This window comes from Hoplias malabaricus, chromosome 12 (assembly GCF_029633855.1).
Source record: "Hoplias malabaricus isolate fHopMal1 chromosome 12, fHopMal1.hap1, whole genome shotgun sequence".
Classification (NCBI taxonomy): Eukaryota; Metazoa; Chordata; class Actinopteri; order Characiformes; family Erythrinidae; genus Hoplias; species Hoplias malabaricus.
In genome coordinates this window covers 15,878,404-15,906,035 of record NC_089811.1, presented here as the reverse complement: position 1 = coordinate 15,906,035, position 27,632 = coordinate 15,878,404, and the positions used below count along the sequence as shown (strand labels likewise).

The window sequence follows — 27,632 nt, the reverse complement described above, 5'->3', positions numbered from 1 at the left end:
GGACTAACGGCATGGACCAACAGCGACCCCAAATGGACACTGGTGAAACTACGCCTCACTCGGGGTCGCCTAAACAATAACGGAAATGAAATCAAATTCTGATTAATGTGTATAAACAATATGTATTAATGTCACTGTGTCCTCAGATGAACGTCCACCTTCTAATGAAATGATGTGTATTACTGTTGTCAACCATGAAAAGAAGTTCTGTCTCTGATTAGAAAAGTAAATTAACACCAGAATTAATACTTCTAACGTATCATTGTAATTGGGACGTAAACACAAGGTACCCAGGATGAAATCTTATGTAAATGTTTGATATTAATAATCCAGGATACTCATTGTTATATGTTACTAAAATGTATAAGAAATTTCGATACGCGAAATTTCCACTCTTTTTGTGAATCGCTGATTCAAACTCCCCCTCCTCTCTCTCTCTCTCGTGAGAGTCACGTGAGCCTCGAACTCGCACCCAATCAGAAAAAGGACACATCCCATGAGGGCGTGACCGCGCTGGCTTTGAAAAACAGTTCAGCTCGGCACACAGCAGTTAACTTCGAAACACACAGATCAGCAGAGAACCTCTCTTCAAGCTCCAAACCTCTCCAAAGCGAGACGCTTTCTTCTTCACACCGACGAACGAAACAAAGAAGAACCTTAGAGACTTCACCAAAGCTCACAAGAGACGTCTTGAATTAGCTAGAGTATGAAGCCTTACTAATCCGTCGAGTGATTTGAATATCTTCTTTTCTTTTAATTGTGTTTTTGTTTATCGCCCATCGAAGTGATCTCACGAGTGATCAAAGTAGGTGAAACTTATTCGTGGCCAGGATAAGATATCACCCCTTTGATTAGTAGATAGCGGATATATTAGCGTTATAAGCTGACTTCTGAGGGCATTACTTCTGGAAAACCGAGCAACGAGACGAGCTAACACTCTGAAGGAGCCACTCCACTCCGGTGAGCAACCAGCCACGCCTGCAATTCTCCGAAAAGGGGAACTCTCGATCGACGCCGCCCCGCCTGAGAGCTTCTAACTCAACCCGGAGGGAATCTCCTTCACAAGCGGGCCTGTCTCTCACGACGTGGGAACGACGAGAAACAACCCCAGAACAAGAAGGTTAAAACAGCAGGACGCGACGGCTTGGTGAAACGGCAAATGAGTAAGCTAGCTCAATTCTTACATTTTTCCAGGAGCTGATGCCTGATTAAGTCTCTTTATAATTTATACGTAATAGAACCTCAATTAGCAACATCTTAGTCACAAGCTAGAAGTGCCTAGCTCACCTTTAAGGTCAAATCGGTTTCCCCTGCGGTGATGCCATGAGATTACAAGGTTATGCTATGTTAATTAAATATCTTTCTTCTTGTTAATAAAACTTTCATTATTTGAAATCACAGTGTATGCAGTTTGTTCATTAAAATTCCTGAAAATCCTGAAGAACTCACTTAGCTTGATTATTATCCATTCTCAAACTAATTATTAACGTTTTAATTGCTTAAGCCAATTATAAACTTTAATTAATATTATTAAGTCAAATATCAGAGAATTATAAGAGTTTGAATAAGGTCAACGCTATAAACACAAATATATATATAAAATATATATTCACAGAGGTATCACGGTGTATGACCAACATACGCTACACTAGCATCAGCCAGGACAGAAACACACAATGCTACTCCACCACTGCTGTAAGTGTAGAATTTTGCGATACATGGGCCATATGTCAACACTGTACTTGAAATACAAGTAAACTGTTACAGTGGCCTTGGCATGTATAGATGTACAGTGCTATGTAAATCCTATTACTGCTCAGTTGGCATCTACTCACATTGATTGTTTTTCAGAAATGTGGAAAATATTCTACCAACACCCAAATAACCACAACGTTGGTCCAATGTACAACCACCGTCATGTCGGACAGAAACACATGATGCTACTCCACCTCTGCTGTAAGTGTAGTGTTTTGCTATACATAAGTCATGTGTAAATACTGTACCTGAATTGTTAGTAAATATTTGCATTGGCTGCTGCAATATATACTGCTATGTAAATCGTTGTTACTGCTCACAGGGCAACTACTCAATTTATTTTTTCTGTGTTCAGCCACCATCATAGAAAACTGAAGTAAATGTGAGGTGTACCTTTGCATGCAATCAAACAAACTATTTTAGAGCTTGGTATCCTTTGCAGAATTGACTCACACACACACATACATACATACACATATACAAACATTCACATATATACACACACACACAAATATACATATAGTATGATTATCTTTACATGTTTAGTTTCTATTTATCTTTATTTATGTCAGATGTTTTTGTTTGTTTAGATTTTTGTTTTTTATTTCCCCCATAAACTGTAATAAGACTTCTGCCTCTGGTCTCTTCTCTTTTGACAGCTGTGGGGTGATGACAGGTAATGGGCCATTATCTTGACAATGGGGAGGGGGACCTCTCACCTGAGTTTTCGTACCCATCTCATGCATATTCAATGTAGGAACAGTGACTGAGAAAAACAGTGTCACCTCACATTTGTCATGCTCCAAGAATAAAACCACATACAACTAATAAAAAATAGAATCAGCAGTGTGTTGCCAACACCTGTGTTTACAAATTTCTGACCTCAAAAGTCTTGTTGAGAAATGTTTAGAACATGTTTTTCACAATATACTCGCACTTCTGAAAATGGAATGGAAAATTATCAAAATATAGACGTATGACACTCTTACTGATTCAACATTTTTGTTGCAGAGATTGTTCTGCAGAAAAGCATGTGTAACACTGAGAAAAAATAACTTGAGATGGGTGTAATTTGTAAAAATGTCCAGGCATGTCAGACTACACCAGAAAGTCTGAAAAACCCTCAGACTCCAGAGGGTTAATACATTATTCTTCAGTTTTTCAGTCACAAACACATTGTGAAATATAATCCAGTGTTTAAGGCGAGCTGTGTGTCATCTGAGTTTCCCCGCTGTTGTGTGTAAAGGAGGTCAGCATGTGCAGCCCATCATGAAAGTTCAAAGCGTCCAAACACCAAACCGAACACTATTCACAAAATATCAGTGGATTTATATAACACCTAAAGATGACTCTTGAGATTTGATTTCCAATGGGAGCATGCATGGGGACGGTTACAAGGTTGTTGCCCTGTTGTCCACCACCCTCCGGTCACAAACAAGAACCAGTGAATCACATCGCCCACAACTGCGCTTCCCCCCCGGTCAACCTAGGTACCACGCTGACTAACCGATTTTCTGCAGGAAACCATGCATCCTGATTCATTGATATGTTCGTAGTTTCAAAGTGTACACCTGTTCCTTAAAATGCATGTGTATAACTTCCAAAAGACACTGAAAAGTAGGGTAATTGCGATTAATGATTTAACTTTTTTCTTTTTACACCCATAATAGCATAATATACACACACTATTATGGTATTCTAAAGATATTTGCCCCTTGTCCTATCTTTAAATTAAAACGGTACGTTTGAAAACGATTAGCAAATTCTCAAAATAATAATAAAAATAAAAAAACCCACCTAATCAAATTTACTATGGCCCAACATCCGTTGTTTACTAGCTTGGTATATTCTGGGCCAGAAATACTACGGTAGCAGGTAAAGAAACCCAGTCATACGTGAAATGGCTATAGGGCTGCAACTAATGATTATTTTGATAATCGATTAAACTGTCGATTATTTTTTCGATTAATCGATCATTAATCAGATAAAAAGGAAGACAAACCAAATTTGGTTTCCTGTCTGTTACTAGCATATTCAGGACACAATCAGTGAGAACAGCTGCTTGCTGTGGTGTGCAGATCTTCTTCAAAACATAGTCAGCAATGCTGGGCTGTTTCTATCTGAGGTGAGAGAGAAAATGTAGATATGAACATACACCTTTTTTAAGTTAATAACTACTGACCTAAAATGCAGACAACAATGAAGGCAAATTGAAATTACATAAATGGATATTGGGTGATGGTGCCATGTGCTGAGAATAAAAGGGAAACACACATGATAAGATATTGTTAAGATATTTAAGATTTTAGAGAACTAATGTTGTAATTGTATAAGGAACACAACCTACCATTATTAAATTAGCGTTTACATGAAGAATTAACCCAACCGTTACATTAATTTTATATTTATCAATATTTAACACAGTGTATGTAATGTAATATACACTTGGCTGTGATACTCAAACACTAACACGCAATGCCAGTCAGAAAAGACCTTGAAAAAGGCTTTAAATATATTATTTAAAAAAAAATTTGGATTGAATTTTTTTTTAACTCTGAATGTAACTGCCGCCACATTTAAGGTGGAACGGAAAACTCGCTAAATACAAGAGTGATATAAATTTACTAAAAATTATCTTGTTTAACTACTCTAGCAGGCTCTAGTGACATTGAGTGAGAGAAAAACTAACGGCGCTAACGTTAGCGTGACTAAAACTACGGTTTGTTTTGGAACTGCTGGTCGAGCTGACACATTTAGGGTGGAAGAGAAAACTCGGGGGGAAGCTAAGGCTTGTTCGCTAAACGCGAGTGTAATATCAATGTACTAAGAAAACAAATGTTTAACTACTCTAGCAGGTTCTAGTAACATTGAGTGAGAGAAAAAGTAGAATTAACTTACTATACTTAATCTCTTTCACACATAGCTCCAACAGGCTTCCTTTTCAGATGCTCATGCAGTGATGTGCTGCCGTGCCATGAGAGATCAGCTGTGCATTTTGCACCTAACGCTGTTCCTTGAAGGCGTTAATGTAAAGTGTTCCCATACTTTTAATGATTTGGGTCGTACATTTTTCTCTCTGCTTGTGCTAACATTATCCTCTGCTGTGACCGCCTCCGCCATTTTTCAAACCCTTCTTCCAGAGTTCGTCACGTGTAGCAACTGTACCTGTGTGTATAATAACTTAGACCCAACTAATCGATTATTAAATTAGTTGCTAACTATTTTAATCGATTAGTTGTTGCAGCCCTACATGGATGTGCTGTTCATTTCGTTGTGGGAACAGCAGAAATCGCACTGAATCTGAGAATGGACTACAGTCCAAAGCATTTTTTTTTCCATTTTAATTTGAGGTGTTTAGGAGGTGGAAGTGGCCAGGTCAAAGGATTTCCATTTTGTAAAAAATACTGGGAAACAAAAAACCTGTGAAAATCCTGAAACCAGGTTCTTGTCTCATTTATGAGAAAATAAAACACGTGGAAATTTGTATAAAAAGATGTTTTTTGTTGTTTTTTTTAAATAAAACAAACAAGACATTCTTTTTCAGTAGTTCTATATCAGTTTGATATTGTTCATGTCGTTATGAAGCTGTATACATGTGGCTCCTGGAAATATTAAATTCATTATATCTGTGTTCGTCGTCTTCTCTTTTAAGACTTGTGGAGGAAAAATCAGTTCATGTTTCAATATTTTATCTATAGAGAGTCTTTAATACCCTGTTTTTAAACATAGAACTCATTTGGAATAAAGAAAAGGGAGGATTTGTGACAGTGCTGCAGTAAAACACCAGTCCGGTCTCATTCCTTCATTTAAAAATCTAAAGTGCTTTGTATGAAACAGATGGACATTTCCTTCTGGTCTGTGCCTGAAGCACCATTGTGTGCGTGTGGCTGAGTTTAAAAAATCTAATTAGGTCATGAAATCAGATTTGGTATATTTTTACCAGCTGTGTGAACGTAGCCCAAGATAGTCGCCCGAGAGCCTCCGGAAGAGCCAGCTGCCAGGAAGAATCTGTTGATGCCATTGTCTTCCTAAGTTCAGTGAACTGCTGTGGTGGATCCGCAGATGATTTCTCAGGTTTGTTTTATTGGCACCTTTTACAGTCACTGTTTAATAGCAAATCCGAGTGTTCTGACGAGTTGTGCTACCTTGTCGCAATGTGCCACAGTGTACTTTTATAATTACAGTTGCTTAAATAAGACATGCTCTGATAAAGCGTATCAAAAAATAAATAAAGCTGTGACAACGCCACATGGGAGGGGTGTTTAGTGATTTTTTTTTCTTTTGTTGAATGAAGCCAGATAAATCTAGAAAGATTAAGAAACTGTGTTTGTGTTAAGTGGGGTAATTTTGTGGATGAGAATATGATGTGAAGCCAAGGTCCTCATCTAAACTGCCCATTTGTAGAGCTGGATGTAACTTTGAGGAACCATGAGGGTCGAGAGGAGGGGAATGAGGCTGATGGAAAAAAAGACTAAGCTCCAACCTGGTGTCCGGTCAAGGATACCGGGGTCCCCACAACAGGCCAACATAGGATGAACGTGGATCAATACAAGAGGATTCCCTCAGTGATTCTATAGGTAAGCTGGAAGCAGGCCTGCAAACCGGTGAGATACATAAATGATTTTTGTGCAATGAATTGCTGAAGCCATAAGGATTTTTTTGGACTTTGATGGACTGGGCAATTCCAGGACTTTTGAAAAACGTGGATTTTTGGACTTTAAATTCTAATCCCATAACACTATTCCACCCCAAGATTCTTTTAAATTGTTATAAATCTTGTTAACTAGTTTTCAAACAATAGATTTGGATATTATTTCGTTCTCCTTGTGTGTTTTGCCAATAAAACATGTATTCCCCTAACAGTGAAGTGATGAATTACATTTAGTCACTTATTCCTTTGATGAGAGAGTAAGGGAAATTGTCAATGCTACAGACAGAAGTATAAGCAGGAGACGTGCACAGCCCAAATCTACTGACTCATTTGTCTCACTTTTTTATTTTTTTTATTTATTTTTTTTTTTTAAAGTGTAATGACAAACTCATTTATGATTGATACTGAGCAAAATGTACCTTGGCGTTTGACGTGAAGAAGTGACCAGCATGTGCTCACATTCATCAGATTAAACAGACAGTTGCACCTTGCAACACGAACATCGTGTACTCACAACCAAGGCTACAGAACCAAGCTTACAAGGTTGCTAAAGCTGATAAGACAGGAGAACAAGGCTACAGAACATTGAGCAAGCTCTGTTTCACTGTCCTTACGTCATCGTCAGGAAAAGATAAAACTGTGTGTAACCTTCTCTCAGTGTGTGTGTGCCCGCTGGTTTCATCCAACAACGCACGCTCTCTCTTACTCTTAATAAATCTTTTTGTTACTTGACACAAGAACTGCCTGTCTGATATTTTCAGGTTAAAACTTCCACCACAAACTTGGCGTCACGAACAGGATGACCACGTCGCCTCAGTGAGCGGAGGGAGAGGCTCTGAGGACGCTCTTCGCCTGGAGCAGGTGAACCACTACGGGACCTTGCAAAACCAAGGGAAGACCCTGTGGAGAGACCCGACCGCCGACCACTGAGCGCGTGCGTCATCTGAAGAACTAGAAGTGGTGAGTGACCCTACGCTGTTCTCACAGAGAAGTCACAAGACAGATTAGAGAATATCTAACAAAAGTGTATGCTCTGCTAAAGCCCCCTGTAGAAGGGGAAGGAAAATGGCAATCATACTGAGTTAGATCAGAGAATCTCGCTATTTTACGACGGTAGAATAGTTCATCCGCTCTAAGAGGGAGTGGAAAACAGTAAGCAGGTCCAGACCTCCTTGTGATTTTCTCTTGGTTGTGGGAGCCGTGAAAGGGACCAATAAACAGGCTAGTAGAACTGTGTCAAGAGAACAAAATGGGTGGCCACCAGAGTAAGTATATTTATAGGGAGGGGGACTGGACATCAGCTTTGTGCCACGATATGAGAAAACATTACGGCAATGAGGTGACCAAGTATATGCCCTACTGGACGCAGTTTTTCGGGTTTCCCCCTCATGGTTCAATGAGTATTAAATTACTGAGTACGTTAAGAAGTAGAATAAAAACAGGCCCAACGGGAAACTTAAAGAGTGATAAGAAATACTGTGAGGAACATAGAGAGGGAATGCTAACCACACTAACCTTTTGGGAAGAGGAAGCAGAGAAGCGGGAGAAAGACCGCACTCGAAATGTACGTAATGATGTCCCTACTAATCAATTGCCTCAGTGTGTATCCAGGAAGGTGGACCCTGACCTCGACTCTGCCCCACCGCGACTTCCCGACCAGAACCCCCCGCCAGCCCCAGCACCGACACCAGCGCCCCCGCCAGCACCGACACCAGCGCCCCCGCCAGCACCAGCACCGACACCAGCGCCAGCCCCAGCACCAACACCAGCACCGACACCCCCTGTCCAAGCACCTGACCGACCAGAGGGGCTGTATTCGGAAGCCAGAGCACTGATGGAGCATCCCCCTGACAACCAGACGAAGCAGCCGCCTCCCTACACGTCCGCGGATTCAAGCACAAGGGAGACTCAAACAAGCTTTTCCTGCAATGGTCAATTCCTCCCGCATCGCCTCGTTTGTCCAGAAGGACGACGAAACAGTGTCAGACTACGTTGCTCGGCTCACCATGGTCCACACTGAAAGCTGTGGATTAGATAAACCAGTGACATCGGCGATCGGAACCACAGACCGCTCCACATGGGAGTCTTACCTGGTCCAAAGCCTCCTGCTGGGTCTGAAGCCTCAGATTCTCGCAGGCGTAAAGACCACTTGCGTGGGTTACTCAAAGCAGCCACTGACGATCATCGAGGAGCATGCCAGACACCACGAAACACTACTCCGCGAGCAAGAAAACAAGAGGAACAAGAAAAAGGCGGACGTCCAAGAACAAGCCATGTTAACCATGGTGCAGCAGTTCCAAGCCCAGACCACACGTAGAGGACGTGGGAGAGGCAGAGGAAGAGATCAGAAAAAGAAAGAACGCGACGCGCCTGGAGGACCTGACATGGAGCGACACAATCGATGCTACAACTGCGATAAGCCAGGACATTTAGCGCGCGATTGCCCACAACCACCAAAGAATCCAAAATACCCAACCAGCTGGACACCAGCGGATGGCGAGGAGGAATGACGGGCGGAGGAGGGGAACGGGAACACCAGGGAACACACCGACGCATCAGACAGGGAAGTGCAATCACCTTATTTACTTTATCAAACGCAATTGACTAAGAACGCTTTAGATTTGCCTATGGTAACCCTAATTGTAAAGAACAAGCCATTGAAATTTTTAGTAGATAGTGGGGCAGCTCAGTTATTAAAGGGAATGAAATAAATGTGCCACTCACAAACAAATCAATAACGACCATTGGAGCTGGAGGGAGAATGACCAAAGAACCAGTCTCTGGCCCGCTCCAATGTAGATTGGGAGATAGAAATTTTCAGCACAGTTTCCTGATTTCCATGTGTTGCCCAGTAAACTTACTAGCCAGAGATCTCATGTGTAAACTAAAGTGTAAGCTGGAAAGTACCCCGACGGGATTGTCGGTGGACTTTGCAGAAGAACACCCTGATTTTCAGGGCGTGAGGTACGGATTGGGAGAACCTCTGTATGTATATGAATGGGAGTTGAAGAGCGGGCATTGAAATCTAGGTGCGATGCTATTAAACGAAGCTAAAGACTTAAATATGGGGACAGCAATGCAGTGGATGCAGCCTGATCAGCTGCATGTCACAGCCACAATAAGTGAAGGGCCAGATAAAGAATTCGAACTAAAGTTCTTTAAGGAAGTGCAGAACGAAGTTATTAGGACTAACACAGTGTACGTGGGCGATACCCTCGCAGGCGGAACAGTCACCCTAAACAGGGAGCAAATTGAGCTGTTTGAAGTGTACGACTCCATTCCTCATGTGTCGCTGGGAAAGGCTCCGCATAAGGAATGGAAGGACGTGGGTACATGGTTAAACACAGTAGTGTTGAAGGTTACAGACTGGCGTCCTGTGGAGGGACCACTGCCCATCATGCACAGCCGTTGCACAAATATATATAAAATAGTCACACCTTACCTGTTCCATGCGCACAGAGTGGTCACATTGTTACCATGGACAGTGTATCATTTGCTGCCAGAGGTAGTTTTGCCAACAGACCTAGCAGATATCCCAGATACCCTCTGGGCAAAAGGTAAAAACGATGTGGGCCTCATTAGGAATTGTGAACCCGTTGTGATAACCCCAAAGAGCACATACAGACCCAAACAGAACCAGTACCCCTTACGGAAGGAGGCACTGGAAGGTATTAGGCCAGTACTCGAGGCACTAAAAGAGGCAGGAGTAATTATCCCATGCCCATCTTCCCCAGTCAGAACACCTATCTTCCCAGTTAAGAAACCAGGGGGAGATAACTGGCATTTTGTTCAAGATTTGCAGGCTGTAAATGCTGCAGTTCTCTGCTAGAGCCCCAGAGGTACCCAACCCACACACCATCTTATCAGGCTGAGGGCCCCTTGCGAAACTTAATACCCACTAAGGGAACTAGCTCTTCCAGACTGGTCTGGACTGCAGAGGCAGAAAAGGCATTCACTAACCTTAAACAAACACTGCAAACTTTTCCAGTACTAGGAGTCCCCGACCCAGACAAACCCTACCACCAGATGGTGGATGAAAAAGAGGGCTATATGACTTCTGTCCTGTGCCAACAGCACGGACCACACAAATGCCCGGTTGCCTATTTTTCTGCAAAATTGGATGCAGTTGCACAGGGACTGCCAGCTTGCCTCCGAGCAGTGGCAGCTGCGGAAAAAGCAGTCTTAGCATCACGGGACATTGTTGCTTACTCTCCACTTACACTCCTAGTACCACATGCAGTTCACAGAATATTGCAGGACCAGAAGGTCTCACACTTGTCGGCGCAGCGATGGCTGAGGTATCACACTACAGTGCTAGACATGCCAAACATCACAGTAAAACGCTGCACCTCCCTAAATCCAGCAAACCTGCTCCCTACGGCCGAGGACGGGGAACCACATGACTGTGTGGCAGTACTGACTGAAACATGCACACCCAGACTAGACCTGAAAGACGAACCTCTCACTAACCCTGATCTTGTTTTGTTTGTAGAAGGATAAGCTTCCAGAGACCGACACGGCGTGAATAAGGTTGGATGTGCGGTTGTGACTGCTTCAGAGTTCTTAGTGGCTAAACCCTTGCCATCCACATATTCGGCCCAAGCCGCCGAACTGGTAGCCCTAATCGAGGCATGTAAACTCGCAGAAGGTAAGTCAGCGACGGTTTTCACGGATTCCAGATATGCTTGGGGCGTGGCCTCAGATTTTGCTGCAATCTGGAAACACCGTAAATTCCTGACTAGCAATGGTACACACATTAAACATCACCAGTTAGTGGCCGAACTCCTGGAGTCTATCCTACTACCCAAAGAATTAGCTATAGTTAAGTGTGCGGCTCACCAAAAGGGAACTGATTACATCACCAAGGGTAATGCAAAGGCAGACCTTGCTGCGAAAGCAGCAGCACTCAAACCCCACATCCAAGCCTCCGCTACTCCTGTGACTAACCTTACCATATCTCTTGCAGATATCCAGTCTTCAGCCACGGCAGCTGAAATAAGGAGGTGGAAACAAGACAAGTGTTCACTGACCCCACAAGGTTGGATGCATGCGCCAACAAACAAACCCTGCCTACCCAAAGCATACGCGAGAGGCCTGATTAAGATTGTACATGGGCGTAGCCACATGTCCAAAGGGGGGGATAGTGGACACTTTGAGAAAGCAGTGGTACGCTCCAGGCCTCACGAACTTAACCCAAAAATTTTGTTCTCAGTGTCTGATATGCGCACAACACTCTGCGAAAGCAGCACATGCGCAAACTTCCACAGCGGGCCACCCGCCCGCAACAGAACCATTCCAGCACTGGCAAATTGATTTTGTAGAACTGACTCAGGCAGAGGGAAAGAAATACATGTTGGTTTGCGTATGTATGTTCAGCAAGTGGACGGAAGCTTTTCCCACAGGTAAACAGGACGCACAAGCTGTTACGAAAATGTTGAGAGAAATAATCCCCAGGTGGGGTCTTCCAACCCGCATCTCGAGCGATAACGGCACCCCATTCGTACAACGAGGTCTGATTGATCTGACCAAGCACCTAGGTATAGACATGAGAAAACATTGCAGCTACCACCCTGCCAGTGCAGGGGCGGTGGAACGAATGAATGGCACATTAAAGAATGGATTAGCCAAAATGCACCAGGATACAGGGTTATCCTGGGTCAAATGCTTACCATTAGTGTTGTGGCAGATGAGAACCAGACCTCAACCAAAAACAGGCCTCAGCGCTTTTGAGATAGTGTTTGGAAGACCTCCCAATATTGGGGTGGGACCACCCCTACAGGACCAAGTCCTACTGTCCGACACTTTGGTAGCTTACTGCTCAAACTCTTTATCAAACGCAATTGACTAAGAACGCTTTAGATTTGCCTATGGTAACCCTAATTGTAAAAAACAAGCCATTGAAATTTTTAGTAGATAGTGGGGCAGCTCAGTTATTAAAGGGAATGAAATAAATGTGCCACTCACAAACAAATCAATAACGACCATTGGAGCTGGAGGGAGAATGACCAAAGAACCAGTCTCTGGCCCGCTCCAATGTAGATTGGGAGATAGAAATTTAAAAAACTATACACAATCTTGTCTGATATCTATCCACAGGTAAAAGCTGTCCTGCCGAGCCCAGCTGACCAGTTCCTGCACTGGCAATCGCAGCATGCGACGCGCCAAATGCTCCCGTAACCAGACGTATAAGCAGTCAATCCCAGCAGAATCAGCTGACTTACATCGCAACACTGCCCCTCCCAGAAGAGGATGCCTTGGAGTTGGGAGACCTGTTCGATGGACCACCTGTTTCTGTTTAATAAAACACTCGCTTATGTTCACATGTGCATAGTGAATTTGTAGAAATACGCTTACTCATATACAATGCAGCGCACGCGATTGCCTAGTAAAATTCAGCGACAAGCTGACTTAGGACGCTTACACCATATTATCATAGCCATGTCTAGTGGGACTGTTTTAAGGTAAATTTTGATAGTATCATAGGGGGGATTGTAATGACAAACTCATTTATGATTGATACTGAGCAAAATGTACCTTGGCGTTTGACGTGAAGAAGTGACCAGCATGTGCTCACATTCATCAGATTAAACAGACAGTTGCACCTTGCAAGACGAACATCGCGTACTCACAACCAAGGCTACAGAATCAAGCTTACAAGGTTGCTAAAGCTGATAAGACAGGAGAACAAGGCTACAGAACATTGAGCAAGCTCTGTTTCACTGTCCTTACGTCATCGTCAGGAAAAGATAAAACTGTGTGTAACCTTCTCTCAGTGTGTGTGTGCCCGCTGGTTTCATCCAACAACGCACGCTCTCTCTTACTCTTAATAAATCTTTTTGTTACTTGACACAAGAACTGCCTGTCTGATATTTTCAGAGTAAAACTTCCACCACATAAGAAAAACACATAATTGATATTCTGTTTGTTGGGATTGAAATAAAATACATGATCTTGGTCAGCGCAAATCATCATAGTTAGCTTAAATAATCGTGACATGTCTAACTGAATTTCTCACCTTTCATTTATAGTTAAAACTGAATTAAAATGCCTAATAAAAATAAAAATGTCCAAATTACACAAAACAGTCCTTTTTCCTAATACTACATGTTAATCTGAGCTATTCCCCGTAGCAATTGTTTGTTGTGTTAATTTGTGTTACTGGTCAATCACTTAATTTAGGCAAATTATTTCAATATGAACAGATTACGTTCTGTACCTATCTGTGTAAATGTCTGATGTTGCACTGCTATTGGGTTTAACAGAAAGTTCAGAAGAGTATACTTTGTCTTTGGAGACGATACAGGTTTATATTAGCAGAGTGATCACTCATTAAGTTAGTTTTTGTTAACTATTCTTTACACTTTGGGCAAGATTTGAAGGAGCCCTTGCAAAGCAGGTACAAATGCACAGTTTGTCCCTCTATGAGAGACTACAGAGACAGGCAAATGACACAAAACTCAGAAGAAAACGCCTTACCAGAATCGCTCCAGACAGACTGCAGTGAATATGCAGTACTGTGCAAATATCTTAGGTAGTGCTGGGTGGTATAACGATAATACCATGGTATTTAAAATGTGGACGGCATCTCAAAATGAGAGCGGTATTAATTAATGTGGTGTGTCAAATTTCTGTTCTGTGTCTTTAAAAGTCGGCTAAAATGTTCATGTGCATTTAAGAGAGCCACAGGGAGGAGGTGCTGTGGGAGCTCAGTGACTGCTAATGGCACAGTCTGAAAATGGGGGGACAAGCCCAGTAGCCCACAGCAATTTTAAGTTTAGCGCCGAGTTTGGGTTAAAAGAGAGGAAGAAAGCTGTAAACAGAAAATTCTCAGAAAATCCTTTACTAGACTTTGTGCTCACAGGTATATGGCTTTATCCTGTAAATGTGTGTTGAGTCTCAGTTTGCTGAAAAATCTGCTGTGGCGTGCTAAACCACAAACGCCTGTTAGTGCCAGCTGGGCTTCTACACAGTGTAGAACTGTCTTATTTCATTTATTTCTGTTCCTTCAGCACCAGTTACTGAAATTTGCTCAACCAGCTTTTTATTGCACTATCAGGCTGTGTTTAGCTAAATTCACTCGACTTGGAAAGGGTTAAACCAGCACGTATACACAGAGTTTTACACTCACTGGCATAATGGGATTCTTATTTCTTCTACAATTAGGGTTTTTTGAGCAAATAAACTCTTACTGCTCAGATAGGCCTCCTTAAATTAAATTTAAGGGGTTGAAAATTTTGCACATTATCATAGGACTCAGGCTTTAAATTGCATATTCTGTCTAATGTCCCTAAGTGAGCAACAAATACAAAAAATAACCTGCTGTTACAAGTGGATCAGACAGCAGTGCTGCTGGAGTTTTTAAAGACCTCAGTATTAATGCTGAACTTAGAATAGTCCACCAAAATATCAAACCAAAAGCATACAGTGAGCAGCATCCTGTGTCCACTGATGGACTAGAACAGGGACCCTCAAGCTTTTTAATCAAAGGACCAACGATTTTTCAGTCTTTTGGGGAGCCAGACTGCAGCCAGAGACATCATCTAGGGGCAAGAAAAAAAATTCACACACACTACTTGACAAGTTAAAATTAAGATAAAGTTAAAATTTATCTGAAGTTAAAATTAAGATAAACATAACATTTTGATAATGTTAAATCACTGGAGTATGGGATGATCCATCTGCGTATCTAGATTGTACAGTACACATGTATGAGCGCACCGGGAAAACTCACTGAAAAGCACAGACCTCTAAAAGAGCTGGATTGAAGTGGCCCTAAAACATGATTTTAGCAGGTGGCATTAATCCCTTAATCGAAATGAGATGAGATGGACGTCTCTCACACAGCCACGTTTACAGTGTTTGTCTCCATACAGTCACAGCCTATCAGACGTTAGAGAAATGATGTGGGTTCTGGATGAGGGACTCAGAGTAGAGAATGAGATCTTAACTGTTTGTACCACATAGACTAGACACTAACAAATCATTCTATTGTAATTTTCATCCAAACTGATTGTGAGGGATAATTTAGTAGTCGCTGTATTGGTATAGAGATATGTCCATTCAGTCTCTACCCAACTTTACATCCTTCACAATGTATGATGCCGTTGTTAAAGGGGCCCGTCATATGAAAGCAGCAGGCTTGCAGTTAGTTATTTTCATATATGCAGCATTTATTAGTGTGATCTCTCAGTCAGTGTTTGGTGAGAAGCAGAGAGTGGAGCACAATAAGATGGAGTGTATTGTGAGTGTGAGCTCTGTGGGCCTATGAGTCTGTGTGTGGGCAGATGTAAAGAGATGGAATGGAAAGGGAGCTGTGGTGAGTGTGGACTCTCTTGGCATCTGATATTCATTATGGTGAAGCAGCACAGAGTAGAGAGATAGAAGGGAAATGGGATTTGTTCAAACAAACACTATCATTTGAATATATTGTGGATTTTTTTTTCTTACATTTGTAAGTATGAGCCTCACATGCCACTGCAGTGTTACTGGGTCGTGTTTGTGTGTGCACCATACTTTGATGACCACCTCCTTGTTTCTACAATCACTTCCTATTCTCTGATTTCTAAAGACAATAGATGAGCACTTTTTAGTTTTATAATTAAAGAATACAGACCATTTGTTGTTCTGAATACTTCATTTTCTACCTGGATTCCAGTCTATAACTATAGAACTACAAAGTGTTCCTCTATCAGGTCAGGATATTTCCAGTGATCCATGATCAATCAATCCACTGTAGAAAACACTCAATAATGAGCGCTCCTTCACAGTTCCAAAGTACATTGTGACTTGTTTAATGTGTTATTTTGTGTGTTAATGAATTGGTTTAACCTTTAGGTTTTATTTGAGGTTTCCATACTCTACGCTAAACAGTGTGCTGTTGATCCATATTAACAAGGAGAACATCTGGCAACAAACTTTTTTTCTTCATACTTGCACAAACAAATACTTTTCGAAAAGAATATCCTATTTTGTATTTATAATTTTAAAAGGCAGGGGTTTCATGATTTATTTTTACAGAAAACCCTTCAAATTTGTAAAAGAAACCACTTAGAGGTCCTGAAATTTGTGTGTGATGGGCAAAAGCTTATGAAAAAAAAAAAGTAGGCGCTTGTGTTATATTAGAAAAAGAAAAAAAAAATGTGACTATAAACTGAAGAGTTCATGAGTCCCATTACTTTTTTCTTTTTAAAATTCTCTCTCCAGGGGTCTACTTTCATCAGGTAAAATTTGGAGTTGATACCTCCTACTGATTTGAAATTATTCAAGCTGGAGCAGACAGTGGACAGATGGCCTCTCCAAGTGTCTCTGTAGACCTCAAGCTCTCCATAAAGAATATTATTACTTTTACTGCAAAAATACGGTGTATATATCTTGTTTAGACCTAATGTCAACATCTTAGTGTTTTTCTTTACTTTCTATGAGAAACATCTCCTGTCCCTCACCAAGTGGCCATTTACCCCTCACCAAACAGTAAAAACCCTTAGGTATGGTGTGTACTGATATACTGCGTTTATTTCTGATGTTTACACTTGTTTCTCACAGACTACAGTGTTCCTTTAAATGACTGACGTGTTAACTGACTGACGTGCAGCAGAGCTGCACTCTGATTAGCTGTAGAGCAAGGCAACTTCCCCCACACCCCTGCTGCATTTAAATGTCCTCAGTGGGGGAAATGTAACTAGTATAAGACATCTAAGCTTTGAAACATGTTTATTGACTTGATTGTTTGTGGTGCTTGTGACTGCCAAAAAGAACCATTTGAGTCTCTCTCGAGTGTCTGGGTCTGTTAGGCGCTGAACACACATGCGCTTTGCTTGAAAATCAGTGACTATTTTTTTTAATTTGGTACATTAACTGTTGACTTTGGACCTGTAGTACTTGAGATATACTGATGGATATAATGTGTGAAATTTATTTTTTTTTTTTTTTTTAAATAGGCACCACTGACCAATGAGCGAAATAAGAGGCTAAATAACACTGGGTTTCTAGGTTACAACTATCAACTCAGTCATTTATGAAAGCAGATTATTGAGTGTAAGTTACAAAGAGCAGCCAGTAACAAATAGTGAAGATGAAAAGAAAATAGTTCATACCGTTTTCTCTGATGAGACGGCATGCACCTACAGGTTGGAGGCTTGTACTCCTGTACTTGGGCTTAATGATGTCTGTCTGTAAGACACGGATGCAAGGGGTGCTCTAACAGCCAGAATGACGGAGCTGCCCACAGCAATGTCTGTGTGCATTGTGTAAATATCGGCCTCTTGCGCTAATTTATCAGCCAATGCCGATTAGATAATAAAATGCCAATTAATCGGCCGATCACTAGATGGTATAGTGCAGTGCTAAATGATACAGAACAAGTTGTGGGACTAAAAGCTGAACTGGTGAAGGCTGTTAATAGCATTGGTAGATCATGTTTGCCAGGGAAGTTGAAATTGTGGTGTCTGCAGTTTGGCTTACTGCCTTGTATTAAGTGGCCATTGACAGTTTATGATGTTTGAATCACAGAGGATGGAAAAGGTTATTAACAAGGCCATAAGAACATAGCTAGGGGTGCCACGGTGTTTAAGTAGTGTGGCATGGTATGGGAGAGGGGTACTGGAGTTACCGCTCAAGTTTAATGGAGGAATTCAAATGTGCAAAGGAATCCAAAAGTGGCTGTGCAGGTAGCCAGGAGCTCATTAGAACTAAGGAATGCGTACAAAAGTACAAAAGAGCAGGCCTTGGGTCAGGTGATTCATGGAAAGCTTTTAGTAAGGCCAGGTCACCAGAGAGAAGCAAAATGACTTGTTTTATTCGCAAGCAGGAGGCACGACGTACAACAGCATTGTCATAGGCAAAACAAGAACAGTGGCTTTTATGGGAGAATCTAGAGAAGTGGAATATTTCCTGGCAAGAGTTGTGGGCAATGGAGGCAAGTAGTATTAAAGTTATTGCTAGAAGCAACTTATGACGTCCTTCCAACGTCACCAAATTTTGGACAGTGGGTAGGTGAAGACCCTAGTTGTGAATTATGTACAGGGTTTAAAGCATTTCCCATCAGCTTGTAAAATTAGCTTGTAACAGGGTCAGTATACATTGAGACATAATGAGGTGCTAAGGGTTTTAGCATGTTTGTTGGACAGCAAACGGCTAGAGGTTAACACATTGACGAGTAGCTGTAGTAATAAAATAGTTATATTTGCGCGCGAGGGGAAATGTTTTCGAAAAAGTGGGCAGGCTACAGATATTGGTAGATGGGGTGAAGCACAAAACTGGAAATTGCTGGTTGACATAGGAAAAGAAGCTGCAGGTCTCAGAGTGCATCGTATTAACTACACTGAGGCCAGACGTGGTGCTCTAAGCTGAAAGTAAACTGATAGTCTATTTCATATAATTAATGGTTCCATCTGAGGATGCAGAAAATAAAGCATTCGAAAGGTATAATTGATAATAGATTGTATAATTATTATAATTATACAATTGTATACAAGCACCATGCTTATTTAGAAGGTACAAAAATATGCAGACTTGGCAGCTGAGGTGAGAGAATGCAGGTGGCTGGCACATGTAAGAAAGGTGGAGATAGGTGTTAGAGAATTTGTAGTCAAATCGGTCACATCCCTGCTTGTGCAGTTCATCATTAGGGGCCGGAAACTAAGGACAGCTGTGAAGGAGAATCAGAAACAGCTCAAAGGTATAGTCAGTGGCTGTGGATAAGGAGAGCACAGATTACTTGGGGAAATTTACTGTAGAGATACTATTGGGACTGTTGGTGATGTAGCATGTTCACATGGAACTGAGATGCACTGAGCATGCATTAATGGTGCCAGTGAGGCTAGGTGCAGCCTTAGTCACCAGGGAGGCCAGTGTGGATTTACGGTTGTTGATAATGGTTAAGGTAGGACTGTAAAACTAGCTTGGAGGGGGGTGGGTCTGGGACACCAGACTTCAGCATTGAGCCTTCTGGAGGTGTCGTGGGCTTAATTCAGCGAAACACCAGTGAGAGGAGGTGCCTGCCTGATGACCCCTGTGAAGAGCTAGTGATACACTGGTTGATTCTGGTACTCATGTGATGGGCTCATTGAGTAACCGTAGTCATTAAGGATAGCCGGGTGCTGATACGATCATAAAAGGCCACAGCAACCTTTATCTTGAGGTGTAGGATTCAAGTGGAATTTTGGTGGCTGCAGATACGAAGAGAGTGTGGTGGGCCCTATGTGAAGCTCTAATGGATTGGCATATGATATTTTACATCTTATCTTGTCAAGTAGTGTGTGTGATATTTTTCCAGTCTCTGTAGTCTTGTGCAGTGTGAAATATCTAGTCTGTTTATAAACTGCCCTAACTTTAAATATGAGCCGCACCTAGTATGCGTGTAAACATCTGCTTCATGGAGTGTGCCCTGATAAGTACTGTGTGTACAATATGTAGGAAATAGTTAGTAGCGGGCCATTTCCAACACATCTATGGATACTGTGTTCAACTGTCAGTATCAGTGCAACAGTAAATTATACAATGTTAAAAGAACACAATGTAAGAATTGACTTTGTCTCCTGAGCATCCCCTACATGTTGCTGAATTTAAATCAAGTCTCACATACACACACACACACCTCTCTCCCTTGCTCACTCAAAGACGACTCGCACAGTCTTCTTGTCTCTCTCACACAGACAAAGGCTCACCCCTCTCTCAAGTGATGTTTACAAAATTAGCAATCAGCTCTGGGGCTCCAGTTGATTTTGAAACTGAGAGATTGTGTGTAATCAAATAAAATAATGTTGACTACATGATAAAACCCATATATCGCACATAATACACACTGGACCATGTGATTACAACCATAAAGTATACCACAGCAACCAACAGTAAAGCACTTATTACCAGAATCGATTTCCAATACTACAAAATGAACTAATCAGGAAAAAGCAAGCAGATGCCAACACTCGCCCTCGTTCATCAGTAACTCAAAACTGGACTATAACTCTGTCCTCAAAGCTTGGATTTCACCGACACAAGTGTCACTTCAGTCCTTTAATCCACAACCAGTGAAAAGCACTTTTTACTAAAATCATTGTCTAACACAAAAACGTGAGCTAATCCAGGTAAAGTTAGCAGCTGCAAACACTGTCTCACTGCTCAGTAACTCAAAAACTCATAACACTTTTGACAACAAAACTATCACAAACTAGCACCACAACACATACTTACTGGTCCAACTTGTGTCCTTGTGCACTTGTGTCTGTTTCAGCTCACTCTACTCTGTAAATTCAGTCCAGTTTTAACTCTTGTACAGTAGCTCATTCTCTTTCTCGTTTCCCCCTTCTTGCTCTCTCTGACATAAAATGTCCATACCTTCCATTTTTCTTGCAGGCAACCATCCACCTGTGAGCTATATGCCATTAAGCATTACCCATTTCTTGGGAGAGTTCTCCGTCCCGTGATTCAGAAGTTGCTTATTGCAGTAAACCAAGAGGAGGACCCAGCATAGCCAATACTAATACAGTTCCATGGAACATTACAATCATTTAGAAGCTGTAATTTTAAGGTAGAAATACTACATAGTATTCCTTTAAGTTGAACTCAGAGTCCGTACAGTTTATCCACAGCCAAAATTCAAGCACTTTTCATGGAATTTATAGGTCCATTTTTAAGCACCTTACAGTTGTAGTGAATTGCAGATTTATTCAAATACATAAATACACACTCAATAACTTTACCTTTTATATATTTTAATAAAAGGGATAATAAAAATTAACAGTATTTGGTAACAGCAGAAAGATAAGGATTTATAAAGAAACCAAAGTTTCATAATGTGTCACCAGTTTATACGTTGACTTTCATTGCTATCAAAAATGAGTCTACGTGTGTATTTTGCCCTGTGAGCCAGAATATTATGGTGATTTTATCTTCTGTGGTATAATAAAGAGCCTTAGGAACCCAAACAGTAGGAACTTCTGGGTGAGCCGAGTCAAATGATCTTTACCACATGCATTGGCGATAGCGAGTCCAGCAGTTTTCGTTGTGAAGCAGTTTTCGTTATAGGCCCTGCGACTTCTTTTATTTTTCCATCTAACAAGTTAACTATTCAGCCTTTTGTTGTGAAAAAAGTTACAATTTCAAGCATTTTCAAGCACTTTCTCCAAAAGTTCAGCACTTTTCAAACCTGGAAATATTCAAGCATTTTCAAGGATTTCAAGCACCTGTAAGTAACCTGTGAACGTAACGTGAGGCACATAATATTTAACAAAAATACATTTAATTCTATTCAGTTTTACCATACAAAGATTTTTGTAAGTTTCAGGATTTATGAATTATCACTGCATATTTGTGGAATCCTTAAATATTTTCCTCGTGTATAAAAGACATGTTAGAATTATTATGATTCAGTAATTTAAGTGCTACTGTAATCGTGAATAATGTTAATGAAAATTGAAATAATTTCTAAAATGTACACATTAATGTAATTAACTGCAAAACCAGCATTCAATATAAACAAAAGTATTAGTAAAGAGATAAACAATAATTCCATCTAATAATATAATCTGAATTGGGTTTCATATAATCAATGACTTTTAAGTTTATTTTTCTATAAATGATACATTTACACAATTTCATTTATCATTCCACAGGCTTAAGTTGCAGGTTTCCTTTATGGTTCTGGAATGATGAGTTTTCAATAAATCTCATTATAGAAGAGATTATAGTTAACTAAAAGATATCACTTATTTTTTTAAAAAACGTTACTAATTTTGCTGCGTTTAATTACAAATATTAATATGCAATAACCCAGGCACGTATTTAACCATCTAATAACTTTGAGGGTCCTCGTCAAGTTACATCATCTGATCACACTGGAAAATGGGGAAGGATGATTAGGATGGGGATGTACGATTGGGCTCCAGACCGGAATATATCTGGGTTACCACGAACGTATGAAAGGGTTGTGAAATCACCTAGCAGGACATGTCCCAATGATGCGGAATATGTTTAAATGCAGGATATTTAAATGTATAACAAATAATCAGTGTAAAATCAAATTTATATTCTCTTTTTATTACCACCCCCCCCCCCTTTAAAAGCTGAATAACAAAAAATTAATATTACAGAAGATTTAGGACTCTTGCTCCTGGTGCTTCCCTTAGTATAATTCATTTTTACCTTATACTGATATCAGTTTGAGGGTGAATAGTTTACTACACTTCTTAAAGCTACATAGCTCAGTTTATTCAGTGTTGAGACCAGAATAGCAACGACAGAGGTTCTATTACCACTACTAACACACAGTGAAGCATCAAAATTAAGCTATAATTTTAGCGTAAAAATATCATGTTCTGTTTGCCGCGTTTTCCAGAACGAAGCGCTAACGCTAGCGACTGTGGCCAGTCGGTTAACACAGCCAAAAGTTGACAGGGCCAAAAATTTAAGTGCAAGAGTGAATCAAAATTTGGAATCGCAAGACAAGCAAACATTCACCGCTAGATTTGTGTATTTTGTCGTTTTTTCCATGAGCTGCGATTCACTGTGATACCAACTAAAATTATCATTAGCTTTAATCATTCTACGCCATTAAAACTGAAATGAGGAACAGAATGCGAAAACAACTTAAGATATTGGAAAGTACGGATACATTGGGTCAACAGCCAGCTACTAACGTTTTGATGTGTATATGTAACATTACTAGCCAGATAGCTCCGCTAACGCTATCGCTAGCTAACATTGCACTGATCACACTAACTTGAACCGGTAGCCATACCTCTGTTTGAGAAGGAGAGAGACTTTGCATTGTAGAAATGTAGCGCTCTACGTCGGCTTTACTTCGCATCATGACTGCGACCGATGCGCTTCCGTGTTCAAAAGTGGCAGTAAAATAACCAATTTCAAAAAGTATTCACAAAGTCACACAGTCGGTTTAAAAATTAGGCGTGAAAGCGCTCCCAAGCCTGACGCAAACCTAGCAAATTTATCGCGAGACCCCTATGTGCTTGACGTAAACCAATGGCGCTTCACAGGACACGAGGCAACCAATGAAATCTGAAGAAAACGTCCTGCCTCCACATTTACGGCCAATCAATTGGAAGCTCCATGGTTGTCATCAGCAGAGGCCTGTGATCGGGCCTATTAATGATTTGAAGTTCCCCCAGAAATATATATGTTAGCTGTATGCTTTGAAATTGATGTCCTATTAGACACATAATGATATTTTTGGCTTTAATCACTGTTAGTCGTCAAAGTTCCCACATAAATATTCACTAACAATTGCTAATATTCTCTAAACGTGAGCCTAGTGACCTGCTACATCATGTGTTTTCTTGTTGTTTGCCCAGCATGAGTGATTTTTTATTTATGTGAATTTTATTTATATGAAGGCAAATTTTGATGTTTTAGAGAGATGTATGCCCTAAAGGCAAAAAGGCAATGCCTTTTCCTGAGAAGTTAATTATTTATGGAAGAAAATGCAAGGCGTCATTCTTCACATGCCACAATAACATGGCTTTGTAGACAGTGTCTATGAATGACTGGTCATTCTGCAGTCCAGGTCTGTCTCCCATGGCATGTATCCTAACACTTAAAATGATTAAGAGGTTTAGGCCTAATTACAAGAAAATGTTATATAACACAGTGGTAATTTTGCTTTTCCTAGATTTTGGAGGATGCTGCAGGCATTAATTTTATATATATATATATATATATAATTCAGTTTACAAAGTACAATTGGCAATTAAAGATGTAACAGAGATTAAATCACAGATGCTTATTTTAATTGCATTTTACACAAAATCAAAATTTTTCTGAAAAAAATTGTATTTTCATCTGAAGAGGAATCCATATTTTTTCAAACTTTCTTTCAGTGGAAAAGTCTAACCACTGCCAATGATGCAAATGTTCTTTATTCTCACTATTGTCATTTTATGCATGTACCATTATATAATTATCATGGCATTTACCATACATTAACATAATATTTATGACCAGTAATATTACAGTAATCCCCGCAAAGTAGAGGAAAGTTTTTTTTTTATGTATTTAACAAGTATTTGGACTTTTAAAACCCTCCATGTACTGTTAACAATCCCCCCTTTGCATTAAACAGTCATTCTATAATGTTTTTCAGCTGGAACTACATGTGATATCCTACTAGTTTCTTTAATAGAGTAATTCCTAAGCTGTGATTTAGCATAAGTAAATTTCACTCGGACGTGGACATGAACAATGCATGTGCTGTACGCAAGAAATACTTGTAAATGATATATTTTGTCACCTACAGGCCTAGTCTAATACATGTAAAAAATAAAAAAGCCCCTTGAAAAAACCCACGAAGTAGCGAGGGATTACTGTAATACAAATGTACTGGCTTTTTTTTTTTTTTTACTGTTATGTCCTGTAGTAATGTAATGTAATTCCAAAAAATATTGGCATGAGGAACAAAAGACTGGGAAAATAGTGTAATACTAAAAAAAATGAACAAGATTAATTGTCAAAAGGCCAATGACATGATGGGGTTTAAAAAGATAAGATAATGTATCAACTTAAATTAGTAAAAAACTTGGGGATGTCATCATATACAGCACATATCTATAATTCAGAAAACACTGAATTATAATCACACAGGTTTCTGAATTGGAAATCAGTGCATGGGTTTAGAAACACTTCCCTAAACCACTGTCTGTGATTCATCCACAAACTCAAGTTAAAACCTAAAAATGCAAAGAAGAAACCATGCATAAAAAGGACTCAGAAATGATGCAGCTTAGCAAAATGCAAAAAAAATGTGTCCTGTGGTCTGACAATTCAAAGTGAACCAAAGTCAATTTATAGAACACTTGTCATACATAATGACAAATCAAATTACTTTACAACATAGTACACAAAAAGAACACAAATCACAGATCAAAAGTTTAAACTGAGAGAACATATCATTTTAAGGGAATAATAATATGTTGTTTCAAAATTTCATGTTGTCAACAAATCCCAAAAAAGTTGGGACAAGGCCATTTTTACCACTATGTGGCATCCCCCCTTCTTCTTACAACACTCAACAGATGTCTGGGGACAGAGGAGACCAGTTTCTCAAGTTTAGAAATAGGAATGCTCTCCCATTCTCCCATACAGGCCTCGTCTTGGACCTTCTTTGTCACACCTTCCTCTTTATGATGCGCCAAATGTTCTCTATAGGTGAAAGATCTGGACTGCAGGCTGGCCATTTCAGTACCCGGATCCTTCTCCTACGTAGCCATGATGTTGTGATTGCTGCAGAATGTGGTCTGGCATTATCTTGTTGACAAATGCAGGGTCTTCCCTGAAAGAGATAGAACCTGAACATAGTTCTCTGCATTAATGGTGCCTTTCCAGACATGCAAGCTGCCCATGCCACAAGCACTCATGCAACCCCATACCATCAGTGATGCAGGCTTCTGAACGGAGCGTTGATAACTTGGGTTATCATTGTCCTCTCTGGTCCGGATGACATGGCGTCCCAGTGTTTCATAAAGAACTTTAAATCGTGACTCATCTGACCACAGAACAGTCTTGTATTTTGCCATACTCCATTTTAAAAGACCCCTGGCTCAGTGCAAACATATGAGCTTGTGGAGCTTGCTTAGAAATGGCTTCCTCTTTGCACTGTAGAGTTTCAGCTGGCAACGGTGGATGACACAGTGGATAGTGTTCACTGACAATGCTTTCTGGAAGTATTCCTGAGCCCATTCTGTTATTTCCTTGACAGTGGCATTCCTGTTTGAGGTGCAGTGATGTTTAAGGGCCCGGAGATCACGAGTTTTATGGCCTTGACCCTTATGCACAGCAATTGTTCCAGACTTTCTGAATCTTTCCATGATGCACGGTTGATGATGAAAACTTAAAAGTCTTTGCTATTTTACTCTGGGTAACACCATTCTGGTATTGCAGCACTATCTTTCTGCGCAACAATGGTGGAATTGGTGATCCTCTTACCATCTTGGCTTCAGAGAGACACTGACACTCTGAGAAGCTCTTTTTATACCCAATCATGTTGTCAATTGACCCAGTTAGTGTTAATTGGTCTTCCAGCTGTTCGTTATATGCTCAATTTCCCTTTTCCAGCCACTTATTGCTACTTGTCCCAACTTTTTTGGGGATTTGTTGACACTGTGAAATTTTGAATCAACATATTTTTTAAAATGTAACATTTTAAAATGTTACATTTACTCAGATTAAACTTTTGATCTCCCATCTATGTTCTATTACGAATAAAATATTGACATTTGCCATTTATTTTTATTCGTTTTTATTCACAATTTGTTTAGTGTCCCAACTTTTTTGGAATCCGGTTTGTAAAACTGCAATAAATGAAAAAACCTGATTAAACTGAAAGGGGGAAAATGCATAATGAGAAGGCTATTCAGAACGAGTAATCCTGGATAGCAGTTCTGGGGTTAGCTGCTAACACTAAGTTCTGCTAGCACTAATCACCATGAAGGACTCTAAAGTAGACAATGATGCTTTGCATTCAGTGAGATTTGAATAAAGGCCACAGGTGTCAAAGGGAAGTGTGTGTACCACTGTATATAGTGGTACAACTATATACCACTATAGTGGAGGTAAAACTGCTTGTGACTAGAGGGGTACAAACACCAATGAAAGAATAGCAGGAAGTCCAAATACAGAATCAGGAGGTGAGGGATGAGGCTGAAAACGATGGCAAAGCAAAGCCAAAAGGCATTAAGAAAGAACGAAAAATTCACACCAGAAAATAGTGCTTAGAGCCGGATTGCATCACCCGCAAGTGAAAGTGTTAACACAACAATCAGCTGACAACAAATCTGTTGCGCCACCGGGAAAACACCTGATATAAAAGCAAAGGGGGGTAATTAAAGAGATGCCAAAAAAGGCACCTCTCCACCACTTATCCGGGTCCGGGTCGCAGGGGAAGCAGTCAGAGTAAAGAAACCCAGACCTCCCTATCCCAACCACTGCTTCGAGCTCCTCTGGGGGTATACCAAGGCATTCCCAGGCCAGTCAAGACATGTAGTCTCTCCAGTGTGTTTTTGGTCTGCCCCGGGGCCTCCTCCTCGTTGGACATGCCCGGAACACCTCACCAGGAAGGTGTCCAGGAGGCATCCGGACCAGATGCTCGAACCACCTCAACTGGCTCCTCTCGACATGGAGGAGCAGCGGCTCCACTCTGAGTCTCTCTCGGATGTCCGAGCTCCTAACCCTGTTTCTAAGGGAGAGTCCAGACACCCTGCGGAGAAAACTCATTTCGGCC

At 40.7% G+C, this 27,632-nt stretch overlaps 1 protein-coding gene across 3 annotated transcripts in view; it reads right to left on the bottom strand.

The window, feature by feature from the left end:
- The window catches only part of ranbp2 (RAN binding protein 2), a 95,419-nt gene extending 72,092 nt beyond the window's left edge, over window positions 1-23,327 (bottom strand). For all 3 annotated transcript variants that reach the window (XM_066686454.1, XM_066686451.1, XM_066686452.1), the window contains exon 1: window positions 23,142-23,327. In XM_066686454.1, coding sequence (XP_066542551.1) covers window positions 23,142-23,213 — 72 coding nt within the window. In that variant the 5' untranslated portion in view covers window positions 23,214-23,327. The remainder of the gene's footprint in view (window positions 1-23,141) is intronic.
- Between the last annotated feature and the right edge of the window lie 4,305 nt (window positions 23,328-27,632).